Here is a 17,205-nt window from a genome sequence, read left to right as displayed (position 1 = left end):
TTTTTTTTTTCCAGATTTTAAGAGATCCAATCCCAAAATTTGTTGGTCCAACCAACTTACCATGAGAACAAGCAACATCAAAAGTAATGAAGAATTTTCTAATTCTTCAATATATGTTCAATACTCAGTATGCACATCTTTGGGTATCGCAATCGTTCCTATCAATATATGAACTTTATTCTAGCAAACTCCAAGTTTACCATGACATGCACCTTTTACTTTAGTAAATTTATGGATAAATTTCAGATTTATTACTTAAGAAGTAGATTTCAAAGTAACTCCTCTCAATTACTTTGCCTCTTTCAAAGGTGAGTTGTGATACCATCACAATCAAGTGCACGTTTATATTAATAAGCTTCTCATTCCCCAAGAATGAAATATAATCGTGCCTTAAGCCTATCAAATTATGATAGTTTATAGCCTCTTTTAAGACATTGCTAATTCAGGAGCAAATCGAGGCATACATATGGTTGTAGAGAAATTTTCTCTAACATATATTATAATCATGATAAGCGTGTAAAAATATTATCACTTTTAATAATTGTTATCATATTGTCCCTCCACGCTTATATCTGTGCATTTAATCACTTGTCTTTTTTCAGATATATTATGCACTGCTACCAAATACACTTCAAGAATGAAGTAAGTTGTCATATATTGCTACCACATTCACTTCATGGAATGAAGCATATTTAATGGAGTGAATTTCATGACTTTTCACTAAATACCCATTATTTTGCCTTAGCCATCACAATATCATCAGTATGGTGCATTGAGATTCAAACTCAACGTCTTATCCATATAAAAACGTCTTAGGCATAAATCAATGAGACTTGAACCTAACATATTATTATCCCTTTTAATAATATTGTTCTTGTGGAATAAATTTAAAACATAAATGATTACAAACCAATTCTTTTTCCTCAAATCCAACAATAATTATATTATTAGTAGCAAAAGACAAATAATATAAAGAATTACTAACCTTGAAATTACTTTAGATTTATAATCTCATCTTGTTTGACAGAGTCTCGTGTTGATAACGTGTTATGAAATATAAAGCAAAGAAGAAGAATAGAGAGTAATTCCTATTTCTCTTGAGGGATTCTTGATGGGGTGAATTACAATGAAGGAAAATCCCTTTATTTATAGGGAAAAACTTACCTTGGGGTTTGTAAGTTTTCCATAAATAGACATACACAATATGTGGTAAAGTAGGTATTTACTATATATGGTAAAGTAGACATTCACTATATATGGTACATTTCTAACAAGAAGTTATTTTTCTGGAAAGTGTTTTCCTCCTCCATACCGAACACACTCTAAAAAAAATATTTTTGAGATCAAAAATCATTTTTCTAAAAGTATTTTCTATTCTTTAACTAAACACTAAAATGCATTTTTTGAAAAATATTTTTTTATTCACCAACCAAACACTACATAGAAAATATTTTTCACGCACCAACCAATCATAAGAAAATATGTAAGAAGTTAATTTGTTTTCCATGAAATAGAAAAATATTTTTCATGAAAATATTTCCCTTCGTACCAAATACACCCAAGGTCGGTACAAGTAGACATACGGGTTCTACCTACAATTATTGTCTTAATATTGCAAGCTAATCTGATATTACTTGCTTTATTCCATATTTAATATGAAAGTGTTTTACTTACACATTGTTTAATATTTTCAACTTGACATTTATATTATAGTAAGTAGTGAGAATAAACAAGAAGTACTTAAAAATATGATAGAAAACTTACTTTTATTGAGAAAATATGTGATGTCTTCAGCTCCTTGATGCCATTCAAAATAGTTACTATTATAATTTTTATCCACTGCAACTGAACTAAGTTAGCATGGTTCTTTTGTTGCAGTACTTTTTGAAATATCATGGAAGCTGTAGCTGGGAAGGTAATTGACGTTATAGAGAAGGCGGCTACATTTTTCATAAGGAACATTAAAAGTTGCATAAACTTTGGTAAGGGTTTGGAAAAACTGGAGCGAAATGTAAAGCGATTATCAGATAAAGCAGGCGATTTGAAGACAGATGTCGAGAATCAAGAGCGATTGGGGAGGAAGAAGAGGAAACAACAAGTTAAATCTTGGCTTAACGAGGTTGAACAGCTCGAAGAAGAATTACGTCAGTTTAAAGCAGAAGCAACAAGAGGGGAGAAAATAGAGGTGTTTTGAAGAAGTTGAATGGAAGAGTTGCAGAGCTTGAACAAAGAGGAGATTTTGGAGAGCTCATGCTTGATGTGGATGGAAGCGAGGAGTGTCCAATGCAGGTGCAACCAGTTCATGACGAAAAGTCAAAACAGAATTTAGAAGTGGTTTGGACGTGGCTACACGATGAGGATGTCTCAAGCATCGGTATATATGGTATGGGAGGGGTTGGTAAAACCACTTTGGCAAAGCATACATATAATCGTCTTCTTGAAGAGAGTTGTTATCAAGTCTATTGGGTTACTGTCTCTCAATGGTTTACCATCGAAGGACTACAAGACGATTTTGCCAAAATTGTGAAGCTGAACCTATGACATGTGAAGGATAAACATGGAAGGGCGGACCAATTAAACTGGGCATTCAAAAAAATGAAGAACATTGTTATCATATTGGATGATGTCTGGGAGCACCTTAGGTTGGAGGAGTTGGGTTACCCTCTTGGTATGGAGGGTTATAAGCTGATTCTAACAACTCGCTCGTATGAAGTCTACCAAAAGATCGGTTGTAAGGAACTACTCAAAGTAAAGAAACTCAATGTTTCTGATGCATGGGAGCTGTTCAGGAAGAGTCTAGGATCTGAGACTCGGCTTAGTCCAGATATGGAGAGAGTTGCCAAATCCATGGCAGGAAGGTGTGAGGGCTTGCCGCTTGGGCTCATCACTTTGGCGGGAAGAATGAGAGGGGTGACTGATATAAGGGAGTGGAACAACGCTTTGAATAAATTCCCCGATGATATGGAAAAAGATGTTTTCAAGGTACTGAAGTACAGTTATGATCGGTTGAATGATGGGTCGAGTGATATAACTATGCAAGAGTGCTTTGTATCCTGAAGACCACAAAATTGGTAGAGATAAACTAATTGGTAAATTTATCATGGAGGGACTGGTGAAGGGAAATAGTAGGGAAGAAGAGTTTAACGATGGCCATACCATATTGAATAAACTAGTGAAGCGCTGCTTACTTGAAGCAACTGTTGATGACTTTGGAGATGAATCAGTAAGGATGCATGATCTACTCAGAGAAACGGCATTGCGGATTACAAATGATAAGCCAAGGTACCTGGTAAGGTCTGGAATAGGAACACAAGTGTTGGAGGAGCAGGATTGGGTGTTCAATTTGGATAGAGTCTCTTTTTACCAAAGCAAGATAAAGAGAATCCCTGAAGACATGGCACCCAATTGTCCCACATTATCAACCTTGATCTTGTCCAATTGTGATTCAACAATGATCCCGGGTCCTTTCTTTCAGTACATGAACAAGCTCCAAGTAGTCGACTTGAGCTACAACTCTGAGCTTATGGATTTGCCGAGTTCCATTTCTAACTTGGAAAGTCTTAGAGCACTCTCACTTCGAGGATGTAGTCGGCTCAAATCTGTGCCACCACTGGGAAAGCTCAAAAATCTGAGGGTGTTAGATGTATTTGACACTGGTATTAAGGAAGTACCTCAAGGCATGGAAAACTTAGTCAAGCTTAAATTTGTAGATACGAGTGGAACAGATCTTGATGAACTGCCGAAGGAGATATTACCTAAACTTTCCCATCTTCAATACCTCAATCTTCCAATACATGTAAATGTCCCAGATGAAGACTTGGCCAGCTTGGAACTGCTCGAAGAATTCGGAGGCAGGTTCTGAGATTTGCTTAACTTTCACATGTTCATGAGTAGTCACCATATCTCTGAGAAAGATTGGTGGTATGACATATTTGTGGGGCAAGTAGATTTTCTTCCTGATGATGTGGGAGAGCGCATACGGAAACAGAGAAGAGTGATTGTAGAAGATCGCACCATTGAAGCAGGTGGAGGAGAAGCAGCAACATCATTTTTTCTTCCACGTAGCATTGACTTTCTAGAGATTAGGTATTGCCGTGGGCTGGGCGTAGCTTCTTTGTGGACAATTTTCTGTCACGGACTACTTCTTTAAGAGGCTTGACCTGCAGCATCTGTGGTTGTGATGAAATAGAATGGATCGTCAACGTGCCCTCAGGTAGAGACACAACTACAGAGCCACACTGCATATCTTTCCATAGTCTGAAAGTTGAATGGTTGCCCAATCTTGTTGGGCTCTGTAATGGAAAGATTGCATCATATATATGCTATTTTTTATTTCAATTTATATAACATGGATAAAATTTATGAAGTATAATTTATCATATTTTTAGATATTTAAGTGGTTAACTATTACAATTTATAACAATTTTTATGTAATTCTCAAATGATATATGTTACTCTTTTTGTTCAAATTTTTTTTTTAGGCTTTGATAGTCAATTATATTTTAAAAATAAATTAAGTTTTCAATTATTATAATACTTTTTCTTCTATTATAATTTAAGCGAAAACAGTGCCATTTGATTTTAGAAAGTTTACTCCTCTGTCAAAATTGATGAAGGTCCTTAATTTTAATATACAGACATTACTTATGAATATTCTAAAGGGTGACAAACCAAGTTGTTTGATCATTTAGCTAATTATGAAATTAGAATCGATCACGAAGAAGTATTCCCTCTTTTTGCTAAGATTATCTTTATTAACAATCTTGTGTTGTATGTAGTGCAAGGCCTAATCCTTCCTTATATTTTGAGCTTTAGCTAATATATACAACATTCCAGAACTTGACTGTGGTCATAATTTTCATAAAAAAATATATTTAATGTGACAAAATAAATATTTTCATATTTGGGGCAATAATTAATCATGTATTCTGAATTTTATGGAACAATAAGTTGGATCAACGAATGATGGTCCCAACACATTATAGTTTAATAGTATGACTATTTTGTCGGTAAAGATATATTGTTGGATTTTAATATTTTTATTTTTTAAGTACGTAGAATATTGTATTGTCTAATTAATTTTATTTTCCTCTTAGCAACGTAATTTGCGTTCATCTTCTTGATCGAGCTTTGTATGGTGAAACAAAGAACATTCAAAATTTTAATTTCCACCATACTTTATCGCTACTATTCAATCTATATAATTTTATATACACTATGGTGTTAGACATAGAGTAGAACCTCCGATTGCATAAAATATTACTTTGCAGATATGATCAACTTTTGTGAGTGTACTATTCTATATTATTTGATAATTATAATTATGTTCTCAAATTTGCTCTTATTTAATATTTATAGGATCTTTTTTTCTTTAGAGAATTTCTAAGATTAATTGTGAGCTTCACCAAAAAAATCAGCAACAATGATACTATATGGTACATAAAGAGTATATTGCATTTAAGTTTGATTTTTTTTTAGTAAGATGTTGGTTTGCTCATTTTCTTTTCTTCTTGTGCAGACTACAGTACAAAGATGGACATAGTTAACTTTTATCAATTTTATGTGATATGTATAGTCGTGAAAGTTATATTTTATTAGAGAATTTTGAGTCTTAACCATACGACAATCAAACGTTAGTCATCCCACAAATTTATTTTATATTTTTTAGTTCAATTATTTATTAAAAAAAGTTACATTTTAATAATATTAATATTTTTACAAAATCATAATTACTTAATTCAACATACACATGCAACGCACGTATCCATAAACTAGTATATGGATAAATATGAATTTGGTAAAATATAGTCTAGGTAAAATAATTCCAACCCATTTTAATCTTCTGAGTCCTAAAAACATTTTTAGGCTAAATCCATAAACTACTAGGTTTTTTTACCGAGACCCGACACTCCACCCTGACTTGGAACCCCCAACTCAGGTCCCAGCACCCTATTCAAACTCAAAACTTGAGACCCAACGCCGACTCACACTTAAGACCCAAAACTCGACCATGACTCGAAACCCAGGAACCAACCCTGATACCCAACTCCGGACCAGAGACCCGACCCCAACTCGAGATTAGGTGTATTTTGATAACTAGTTGGTCATAGTTCAAGTACAAAACTCGCACACACTTAACAGTCCAGGCATGAAACGCAAAAAATCGAGATACTTGAGGTATGTTTTTAAGTCTTTCACTCTAAAAACAATGATGGAACTTTGCCTACCAGCGTCCAGAACCATAAATTTAAAATCCTGAATTCGCCTTCTGATCTTTCGATGTCATCGAATGTTGAGCACATTGTCTTTGGAAATCACCATCCTTCTAAGATTTGCCTATGGCCATAAAATGCCACATTTACAGTGAAAGCAAATTGTTGAAACAAAAATTTCTTCCAAAAACATATGAGATAAATAGAGTAAAAAACTATACAAAGCTGATAGTCTTGAAGATGGTACACATCAAGCAAACTATTGTTTTGAGCTTAATCTGTACGTGTGCAGATAGGACCATTATATCTTCCAGGAATGGTTTTGCAAAAGCACCTGAACTCTTCATCGAAGTTGTTTTTTGACTGGGAGGCCGAGAGTTAACTACCGAGACTCTTGACTATCCGGACACATACTTCATGAAATGGTTCATGCATGTTTGTTGCTCAACTGCTAAAGAAGTAACCACTTGCTAACCTTGCTAGTGGGGCTGAACTATTCACGCGTTTGAGTTTTCAGTGTGGTCATTTTTTTCTGCAGTTCCAAGTTTGGCATCCGTTCCAGCTCCAATGCACGTTCGAGCTTTTATCCAGACAAATAAAACATTTGGTGTGATAGAGGACAAGTGAACGATAAACATCATAGCAATGTAACACGAATAATGAAGTACTACCTTAGCTGCTCGGTTGCTCCATTCTCCCAGAATAGCTCTGAGTCTCTCGTTTTCTTCTACATACTGTTTCAGAGAGAGATGTTATGCACTCTTCGTCGAAAAATAAAAAAGGCAGGATCAAGTGATACTGTGTGAGTCCAAATACTATACAAAAAACAATGAAGATAGAACATACCTAGTCGTGATCGACTAACTACTACCAACGGCTCTTATACCAGCAAAAGTACAGTCTGCTCAATACAACAACATACCCGGTGTAGTCTCACAAAGTTGGGTGCGAGGAGGGTAGAGTGTATGCAGACCTTAAGGCTACCTCAAAGGTAGAGAGGTTGTTTCAGATAGACCCTCGGCTCAAGAAAAACAGTCCAAAATTGTCCAGAAAAGAAGTAACGGAAGTACAAGAAATATCAGACAATAACAAAAACAGTAATAGTACAGATTGATAAGTGTACCAATTTTTTCAAAAAACAGGCCAATTTTGTTAGGCCGATAAATGATTAATTGTCAAGATATTGGGATAAGGTCTGCGTACCCCCCACCCAAAACCTCCCCGGACACCACTTGTGGGATCTTAGTATTGCCAGGAGCCATGAAATACAGAAGAATGTGCTAAATTCTTTCAAAATGGTTCACTTTTATTAGGCCGATATCGAGCAAGCCTCAGCTCAGATTGCAATTGATTCATCTGAAACCCACAAGTATTTAGTAGAAGAGAAGAATCTCATTCAAAAGGAAGCCCACAAAACAGGCATTCAATTGCACTTGTACTATTCAGAACCATATGTCTGTTAGAATTGAAAAAAGGACAAAGCCGAGTCGTTAACTTCATCACTTTCAAAACTTAATCCCAGATTCTAGTGATTAATGACTGCACAAGATGGCTGATCTCATTATCAGCAGTACCATATTATACAGTTACCAATTTTTCTTTAAGAAAATAAATTCTCGAGAAAATCATTAAGGATGTGAGTGCTGGTGTATGCAATATTGTTCTCAGCATATATGATATTTCTTCTTTTTGATATTCTTCCCCTTTTTGGCCATGAATGGTTTTGGGAGAGGTAGAGGTAGACCGAAAAAATACTAAGGTGAGGTGATTAAACAGGACATAGCATAGCTCCATCCTAACATGACCATAGATAGGAGATTATGGAGGACAAGGATTAGCATGGAAGGTTGGTAGGTAGCTGAGTGTAGTCTCGTTTATCCTCACATACTAGTAGCTGTAGTATTACTCCTGTAGGCCTTTGTTCCTTTGATTTCTACTGCTATATATTGTCCGTTGTAGTTCATTTATCGTATTATTTTGTTGTAGTTATTGTTCCCTTTTCAGTATGCTTTGTCATGCCTTGTGTAATTTTTGTCTTGGTTTCTCCACTCTGGCATTTTCTCGAGCCGAGGGTCTATCGGAAACAGTCTTTCTATCTCCCAAGATACGGGAAAAATCTGTATACACAATATCGACCCCACACCCCACTTGTGGGACTACACTGGGTGTGTTGTTGATATTGTTGTTGCTGATATTAGTCGAACTGATAGAATCACGGAAAGCTTTTGTGCCCCTACTATAAGGACAGAAAAACTAGATAGCACCTTAAATAGATGCTACTTCCACTAAGATTTTGTCAGTTTATGTTTCTCGAGATCTTTTTTCCCACAACTATTAGGTACTTGATTCACCAACTAATAAAACCGAAGCAGACCAAAGTCCCGTTTCTACCCTCTCCCCACCCCTAAAAGCTTGGGAAGTGAATTGCCAGTAAGATCTCAGAAGTTTTTAATAACTGTGTACCTCCTCACTTAAAAAGGGTAATTTTCTTGTTGATATTGCAGCAACGTCATCTGCTGATCTGATAGTCGACCACCATCCTGGTACCTGTGCAACACAAGGCTCTTAGAGAAATTATCATTTGTCGCATTTAGAAGAAGCAGTAAAACAACTGTCAAGCTTTCTCCGATATCTTCTCGGAAGTCCTATCCAGCAGCCATAAAGACAGTGTCACATTGACGTCATAAAAGTACCAATCATGTTGCATTAATGGTTGGTTTGAAAACACAAAAAGATAATTGAGATTTATTATCTTCGGCCTTAGCATCAGTTAATTATCCAAAAGCCTCCCACTTCTTCAACTACCAAATGCTTCACCATATCAGAGATCAAAATAAATACAATATTGCAAAAGCACTATCAATACTCACTACATCTCAACGATCAATGAACTGAAACAAGGAACCCAATTTGTTTGACCCAACTCATTTTATCCCTTCTTCTAATGCAAAGATCCATCAAGATATACAATTGCCATAAAATACTTCTTAGTGTCATGAAAGAACTAACACATACTACTTCCGTCAGCATGATGATCCTGCAAAAATGAAGCAATCAAGACAGAAAACATTACAAAGAACAAATATATATAGCCCATGCAACCTCAAACTCTGCATGTCATATGAGGAACAGAAATACCACAAGATATATCTATCTGAGAAGTCCTAATATTTTGAAAATTAAATCCTATAAGCGACCTATAATTTCTTTCTTCTTCCTCCCGTGAATGACAACTTTAAGGAGTTTGGCCAAAGATTCATTCTTTACATCGCATCAGAGTCAAGTCCATACCGTTCACTAATGTCGGGCCCACATATTATTTTGCCCACACTCCCCGTTAACGAGGTCTGGGCATGCGGTTGTTGTATAAGACTTGTGTAGCGGACCACATTAAACAATTTAAATATAACTTGCTATGACAGTTGAGAAACAACAAACTGATTAACAGAGTAAACTTGCTATTGCCAGGAGCCATGAAATTTTTTAAGCTTAATCTGTACAAGTGCACACTGGACCATTAAGTCTTCCAAGAATGGAGCACCTACATTCTTCATTGACGTTTTTTTTTGACTGGGAAGTTGAGGGCTAACTATCAAAACTCTCGACTATCCGAACACATACTTCATGAATTGGTTTATGCATGTTTGTTCTAGAGATTGAAATGTTATATTAGACGGTTAAAGACAAATTATTGCAAAATATTTTTAGAAGAACCAATCAACAGACGTACTGTCAAAATTTTTTGAAATTGAATTGAAGTTGAATTTCAAAATTCAGAAATTTAAAAAATACAAAATAACTATTTTCAATTCAAATTATCCATAAAAATTCAAAACAATTTCAATTTGTATTCTATGATCAAACATAATTTCAAATTTCAACTATTATTTTCACTTAAAAAAATTATTTTCTTAAAATACTCACAATTTTCATGATCAAGCGTCCTCTTGATTGAATTAAATCTATTCAGATAATAACATTATCTTAGCTTATATGATTCAATTATACTGCCAATATTTCACACGATTTGATGGGATATGCATATTTTGAGGAAGTACTTTCTTCGTTTAAAAAATGATCTATTTTTTTTAGTCTGTTTAAAAAAGAATGATTTTTTTTTTATAACATTTTAATTTTAAATTTTCACGTGATATGTTTAAAGTCATAAAATTCAAAAATTTTGTTTATTTTTCTTAATCACGTATCAAATCAAAATAAGTTATTCTTTTTAAAACGAAGGGGGTAATAAAAAATTAAAGAAAAAGGTATATGGAATCATTTCAGTGGAAAAAAAAAAGACTAATTGATATGTAAAAAGTGTTTTGCTTTTGAAAAAGTGGAACCAAAAATGCTTTATTAAAAGAAAAGGATGAAAACATATCTGTATGACGATCTGTCTTCCATTTAATACAGTAATCTTTCTTAGAGATAAACATTTTTGTCACACTTTTATATTGATATCACGTCAAAGGTAACAAGTCAATTAAAAAGGATGATAAAAGATATCATATGAACAAAAAAAGATAATAAAAATACACTAAAATTTAATTTGAAGATACTAGAAATTAAATTTTGGTCATAATTGGGATACTAGATGCTTTACTCTTAAAGTTAGGATCCTAATCATTATTCTTAATCTATTAAGGGCGGTGTAGGCTAAGTTATCTGTTACGGATGCTAAGACAACAACTTTTATGAGTTTGTATAAGGGGTTAGAGGAGAAAGGCGGGGAGAAGAGGTTGTTTAGGCTTGCCAAGGTTAGGAGCGGAAGGGTCGTGATCTGAATCAGGTGAAGTACATTAAGGGGGCGGATGACAGAGTTTTGGTGGACGATGCCCTCATTAAGGATAGATGGCAGTATTATTTCCATAGGCTCTTGAATGATGAGGGGGACAGAGGTGTTGTGTTAGGAGAGTTGGAGCACTCCGGGGAGAGTCGCGATTTTGGCTTTTGTCCCCGTTTTAGGGTAGAGGAGGTCAGTGAGGCTATTCGCAAGATGCGAAGGGTAGGGCGACGGGGCCCGACAAGATTCTGATGGATTTTTGGAAGTTCTCTGGCAAATCAGGGTTGCGGTGGCTGACCAACTTGTTTAACAATATTTTCAAGTCAGCAAAAATGCCTGAGGTGTGGAGATGAGCACGATGATTCCTCTATATAAGAATAAGGGTGACATTCAGAGTTGTAACAACTACCGGGGTATTAAGTTGTTGAGTCACATGATGAAGATTTGGGAGAGGGTGATGGAGCGGAGGTTGAGGAAGATTGTGTCTATTTCGGAGAACCAATTTGGTTTTATGCCTGGTCGCTCCACGACTGAGGCAATTCACCTTGTGCGGAGACTGGTGGAGCAGTATAGAGAGAGGAAGAGGGATCTTCACATGGTGTTTATAGACTTGGAAAAGGCGTATGACAAGGTCCCTAGGGAGGTTCTTTGGAGATGCTTGGAGGCAAGGGGATTCTAGTGGCGTATGTCAGAGCAATTAAGGACTCGGGTTAGGACAGTGGGAGGAGATTCTGAGCATTTTTCAGTCTTGACAGGGTTGCACCAGGGATCAACTCTTAGTACGTTCTTATTCGCTTTGGTGATAGATGTGCTGATGCGGAATATACAAGGCGAGGTGCCTTGGTGTATGCTTTTCGCGGATGATATAGTTCTGATTGATGAATCGCGACAAGGGGTTAATGATAAGCTGGAGATTTGGCGAGAGACCCTGGAGTCTAAAGGTTTTGGGCTGAGTAGGACCAAGACGGAGTACTTGGAGTGCAAGTTCAATGACTCGAGGCAAGAGGAGGAGTTGGTTGGAAAGTTGGATTCTCAGGTGGTTTGCAAGAGAGATAATTTTAAGTACCTCAGATCTACGATCCAGAGGAAAGGAGAGATAGATGAAGATGTATCTCACCGTATAGGGGCAGGTTGGATGAAATGGAGGTTCGCTTTGAAAATTTTATGCGATAAGAAGGTGCCCCTCAAACTAAAAGGCAAATTCTATAGAGTTGCAGTTCGGTCGGCTATGTTGTATGGAGCAGAGTGTTGGCCGGTTAAGAAGTCTCATAGGTTGAAGGTGGCGGAAATGAGAATGTTACGTCGGATGTGTGGATTCACTAGGGCTGACAGGGTTAGGAATGAAATTATTTGGGAGAAGGTGGGAGTGATGTCGGTGGAGGATAAAATACGGAAAGTGAGGTTAAGATGGTTTAGTCATGTGATGAGGAGGGGCGTGGATGCCCCAGTTCATAGGTGTGAGAGGTTGGCCTTAGAAGGTTTCAAGTGGGGTAGGGATAGACCGAAAAAACACTGGAGAGAAGTGATTAAACGTGACATGGAGCAGTTACAGCTGAGGGCTAAGGGTGTGGAGTAGTAGTAGTCAGTAAGTAGGTGGACTTGATGCCGTTTATTTGGCAAATTTATGTATTTATTTATTTATTTATTAACATATGTATTTGTTTTTTTTTCTTTTCTCTAATTGTGAATGTCGTACCAATTTTATTTGTATCATGTTCTACGATTTTGATGTTTCTGTTTAATGTCTTTTATCTTGAGTTGGGGGTCTATCGAAAACAGCCTCTCTACCTTTAGAGGTAGTGGTATGGACTGCGTACACTCTACCCTCTCCAGACCCCACTATGTGGGAATATACTGGGTTTGTTGTTGTTGTATTTAGGGTGGTGTAATTAATATACTATGATAATAAATTAATTACAATTGAAAATAAAATGAATAATAAATAAATAAAAAATATTCTTCAGGCATGGAGGTACATATATCTTCCTTTTTTTTTAAAAAAATGATTCAAATTTACTACAATATAATATACACCGATTAAGCAGTATCACTCTTGGTTGTCCCCTCTAGGAATGATACAACAACCCAACAATGTCATCCTACAACTTATACAGCTTCGAATAGTTAAAGAGTTCGCATATTCTTTCGACATATAATTATTCTTTTATGTATAATAACTATAATCAAAGACTTAAAATGTTCTCTTTCACTACGCTAACTCTAAAGAGGAACACAAATAATATTTTTCATCCACTTCACATCTCACAATATACTATTTTTTGTCTACTAAACACAAAGAAGAAAAGAACCTTTGTATAAATGTAATATTTATTCTATTTAGTAAACGAAAAAAAATAGTGAGAACGATATTAAATAAATTGATTTGAATATTTTTTAAAATATTTAAATTAATTAAATATGAGAAAATTGAAAAACTCTTTTGTATCAAACACACTTTATATGTAAAATAAATTTTATGATTAATTTTTTTTTTTTAAAAAAACTAAAGGTAAATTGATAAAGAAGTACAAAACAAATTGATTGGCAGAATAAAAGTGAATAAAAACAAAGTCCTGGTAGTCGTTTGGCCATCGAAAGGTTTTACTTTTTCTAAAAAATTATTTCACTTTAGTTAAAAAATGAAAACTGTAAGTGTTTAATTATGAAAAATTCAAATACAACTTCGAAATTATATTTTTCACTCATAATTTTTTCACAAAACTTCAAAAACAACTTCAACTCCAACTTTAACATCAATCCAACTTCAACTTCAAAAAATTATAATTTCCATACAAAACGGGGCCTTACTATGGTTAGATCTTATCTCACTATATATCGATGAGTCATTAACCTTAATTTTCAAATGGAAGTGAATGAGAGCCCACAAAAAATAAATCAATTATAAATCTTATCACATTAAAAATCTTTTTATTTTATATTATGCCACATAGAAGTCATCCATAATTTTTAGTCAATTAGTAACCACAATGTGGTGCACGGGGCTGCTTCTCCCTTAATCAAAGATCTCGGATTTGAATCCTGGGTATGAAAAAATTCATGGTAGGGAGCACTCCCCCCCGAAAGGGCCCTACGCGGTGCAAATCCAGATTAGTCGGACTCCAATGCAGGTACCGGACACCAAATGAAAAAACAAAAAAATAAAAATTTAGTCAATCAGTTAACTAAAACATAAATTTCACTGGAAGTTTGATAAGTTTACATTTGTAGAATGTTTTTTTTAATTTAACTTCTTCATGATGCCATTCAAAATACTAAAAAATATTTTTCGAAAAATAATTTTCACTCAATAAGTAAGAAATCAACTTATTTTCCGTAAAAATATTCATTTTTCTTCATACCAAACACACCCTAGCTCTATACAAGTAGACACACATCCTACTTAAAATTATTGTCTTAATAATGTCTAGATTACTTGCTTTATTCCATATTATATGAAAGTGTTTTACTGGACACATTATTTAATATTTTCAACTTGATATTTATATTATAGTAGTGGAAATAAACAAGTATTACTTAAAGGTTTTATTGAGAAAATATCACATTAAGATTTGAATTTGAATTACATCCTAAATATTGATGCCTTCAGCGCCTTGATGCCATCCAAAATAGTTATTGTAATCTTACGAATAAAGCATTTAGTACCCTCCTCCTGAATTATGATCAAATTTGTTACGATATACTTTAACTTTACAAAGGTTCTATTACCTCTGATGTGTGATTCCCTTAAATACATGACATTTCCTTGCCAGCTGAGATCAGATTTGAGCGTTTGTTCCAGAGGTGCCAAGGATATTTTCTGTATTTGCTTATATTTGATTTAAATTTGATGACGTAGACTTCTAGTAAAATGTCACACGACAAAAATAATTTTACAAAATCACTATTATAAAATAATGGCATGAATGAATCAATTTATTACAATAGTGTCATAAATGAACCCAAACTTTTAAAGGCGGACACATAAATGAGTTAAACTTAGAACGGACGACATAAATAAATTATTTCTAATAATTTGATGGCATATTTAAGCCTTTTTTCATAATGAATAGTTAACGTATCAACTCGTGATAATTAGGATGTGTTTATTTTCTTAATAAACAATCTTTCTAACACAATTATTTTCACTTTTTCTTTTTTAAAAGAGATATTTGCTTCTTTTTCCTTTATTCCTTTAAGACCTTGACTTAAACTAATCATTCCATTTATAAGACTTGTTTCTCTCTTGCTTTTGGTTTCTTATACAATTCAAAATCTGTGTAAACATTGAAGATTTTATTTTGCTTCAACTTGAAGATCATCAAAGGTAAACATTGAATTTCATTATACTTTTTTATTTGTATTTGATAACAAATTAATTTAGTTCAACTTTTTTTTAACTTCTGTGTTTTTTTCTTCTTCTTCATATTCATCAAATATACACATTTCCATGTTATTAATGAATCTTATTTTTTTGTTGTATCTGACACCAGATTTGACTGTTGAACATCTGAAAAAGCTAAATTATGACTTAGTTATTTTTTTTTATGTAATAAATAAAAAAGTATCAACTTACATAGAAAGGAAAACGGTTTTACAATTTCTTTATGCTCTCTCTAATATATCAATTTTATGTTATATAATATGATTTTTAGATCCTAAGAAAATTGTTTAGTCAGCTAAATTACACAAATGATTACACAATTTTTTTTTAATTTTTTGTCACATGAAAGTCATTTATCATTAAAGTTTATTTTTATATAAAAGTCAGCTATATTTAAAGTTATCATATTAAAAATCTCTTTATATTTTATTCGACTTTTTCATATATATAATTTTTAGTGCTACTAATCAGTTTTTTTCATTTTCATTTGTGTTTGACAGCAGATCTGATTGCTGAACAACTAAAAATGTAAATTATTTTTAACTTCATCTGTTTACTTAGCGTGTATTACAATTTTTAGTTAAATGTTTTCTATGTTACTTCCTTCGTTTCAAAATATGTCACCCTCTTTCTAATTTTATTTGTCCTATTTATAAAATGAAGAGTATTTTAAACATTCTTTTTCAATTTACTCCTAATACATTGAGTGTTACACCAGTTTCAAGGATCTATTGTTAAATGTTTTTTTCAAGTTTTTTTTTTAATTAAATAGACTAAAAGTATTTTTTTTTTTTTAGAAAATGACACATTTTGTAGACAGATCTATTATCTATCCGATTGATATATAGAAGATCAATTATCGATCCGATAAATTGATTATTGATCCGACCTATGTACTGACTGATCGATTATCAATTCGACCGATGAAAAAATAGAAGTAGGCCATTTTGCTAATTGAAAACTTGAAAAGACTTAATAGGCAAATCTTCTCCAGTTTGAAGACTGTTATTAAATGTAAATTTCAGATACCTATCTGACCCTTTTTGACTCTTTGTATTGAATTTCTAAGTGAATATGAACCGCTATATTTATTGGGGTAGTAAAGCATGTGTGCCATCAATTAAATATTTCTTGATTTCTATCATAATTAGGGTATAAGGGTAAAAAAGTAAAAATACGCAAGAAATATTTGAAATCTTAAGGGCGCGCCAAATACAAAAGGATCAAGTATTTTGGAACGAAGACAGTATAAAGCTAGCTTGTATTTCTACTTTTAGTTAGTTGTTTTTTATGTTTTTAATTTTCTCATATTTGATTGACTTAAATAGTTTGAATTTTTTTTTTTTTCAAATCAACTTATATATTATTGACTGTGTACATCTTACCCTCTCTGCTTCTTCGGAGGTAGCGGTATGAACTGTGTACATCTTATCCTCACCAAACTCCACTGTGTGGGATTACACTGGGTCTGTTGTTGTTGATTTTTCGATTTAACTGGATTTTTTTTTTGGAAAAATCAAAAACCAAACTGTTTATTCAAATTTTTAAAATTTGACATTGAAACCAATCCGAAAAATTAAAAAAAACAAAATCAAAATTAAATTTTGATTTGAGTTTTCGATTTCTTTGACTTGAACCAAAATATGTCCAATCCTACATACGCTTGTGTAATTTCCACTTATGAAATTATGTAGAAATATACCTCATTGATATATTAAAAAAAGACCTTGGCCAATTTGTTGTACCAATCACAAATTTTGTGTTTATATTAGCTGTGTGCCGCTAATACTTTGTGGGCTAATAAGTCAATTAAGATATACTAATATAAG

At 33.7% G+C, this 17,205-nt stretch overlaps 3 protein-coding genes and 1 long non-coding RNA gene across 4 annotated transcripts; 3 read left to right on the top strand and 1 right to left on the bottom strand.

Annotated features, from left to right (window-relative positions):
• Positions 1 to 1,894: 1,894 nt before the first annotated feature.
• Positions 1,895 to 2,541, top strand: LOC107841089 (probable disease resistance protein At5g43730). Its single transcript, XM_047396404.1, has 2 exons — positions 1,895 to 2,185; positions 2,290 to 2,541. The coding sequence occupies exons 1-2, from the start codon at positions 1,895 to 1,897 to the stop codon at positions 2,539 to 2,541; spliced, it is 543 nt and encodes a 180-aa protein (XP_047252360.1).
• Positions 2,542 to 2,595: 54 nt separating this feature from the next.
• On the top strand, positions 2,596 to 3,057 carry LOC107841090 (probable disease resistance protein At4g27220). The gene has a single exon (XM_016685095.2). The coding sequence runs from the start codon at positions 2,596 to 2,598 to the stop codon at positions 3,055 to 3,057; it is 462 nt and encodes a 153-aa protein (XP_016540581.2).
• A 43-nt stretch (positions 3,058 to 3,100) lies between these two features.
• LOC107841084 (probable disease resistance protein At4g27220) lies at positions 3,101 to 4,361 on the top strand. The gene has a single exon (XM_047396403.1). It carries the CDS (start codon positions 3,101 to 3,103, stop codon positions 3,860 to 3,862), a length of 762 nt encoding a protein of 253 aa, XP_047252359.1. The 3' UTR covers positions 3,863 to 4,361.
• Positions 4,362 to 6,270: 1,909 nt separating this feature from the next.
• On the bottom strand, positions 6,271 to 15,633 carry LOC124887258. Its single transcript, XR_007044642.1, has 3 exons — positions 14,722 to 15,633; positions 6,884 to 9,249; positions 6,271 to 6,792 (listed from the first exon to the last, which is right to left on the bottom strand). It is a non-coding gene; the product is annotated as an uncharacterized LOC124887258 (long non-coding RNA).
• Positions 15,634 to 17,205: the final 1,572 nt, after the last annotated feature.

This window comes from Capsicum annuum, chromosome 9 (genome assembly GCF_002878395.1).
Source record: "Capsicum annuum cultivar UCD-10X-F1 chromosome 9, UCD10Xv1.1, whole genome shotgun sequence".
Classification (NCBI taxonomy): Eukaryota; Viridiplantae; Streptophyta; class Magnoliopsida; order Solanales; family Solanaceae; genus Capsicum; species Capsicum annuum.
The sequence above is the reverse complement of the archived record's forward strand: the minus strand, read 5'-3'. Positions and strand labels throughout refer to the sequence as shown.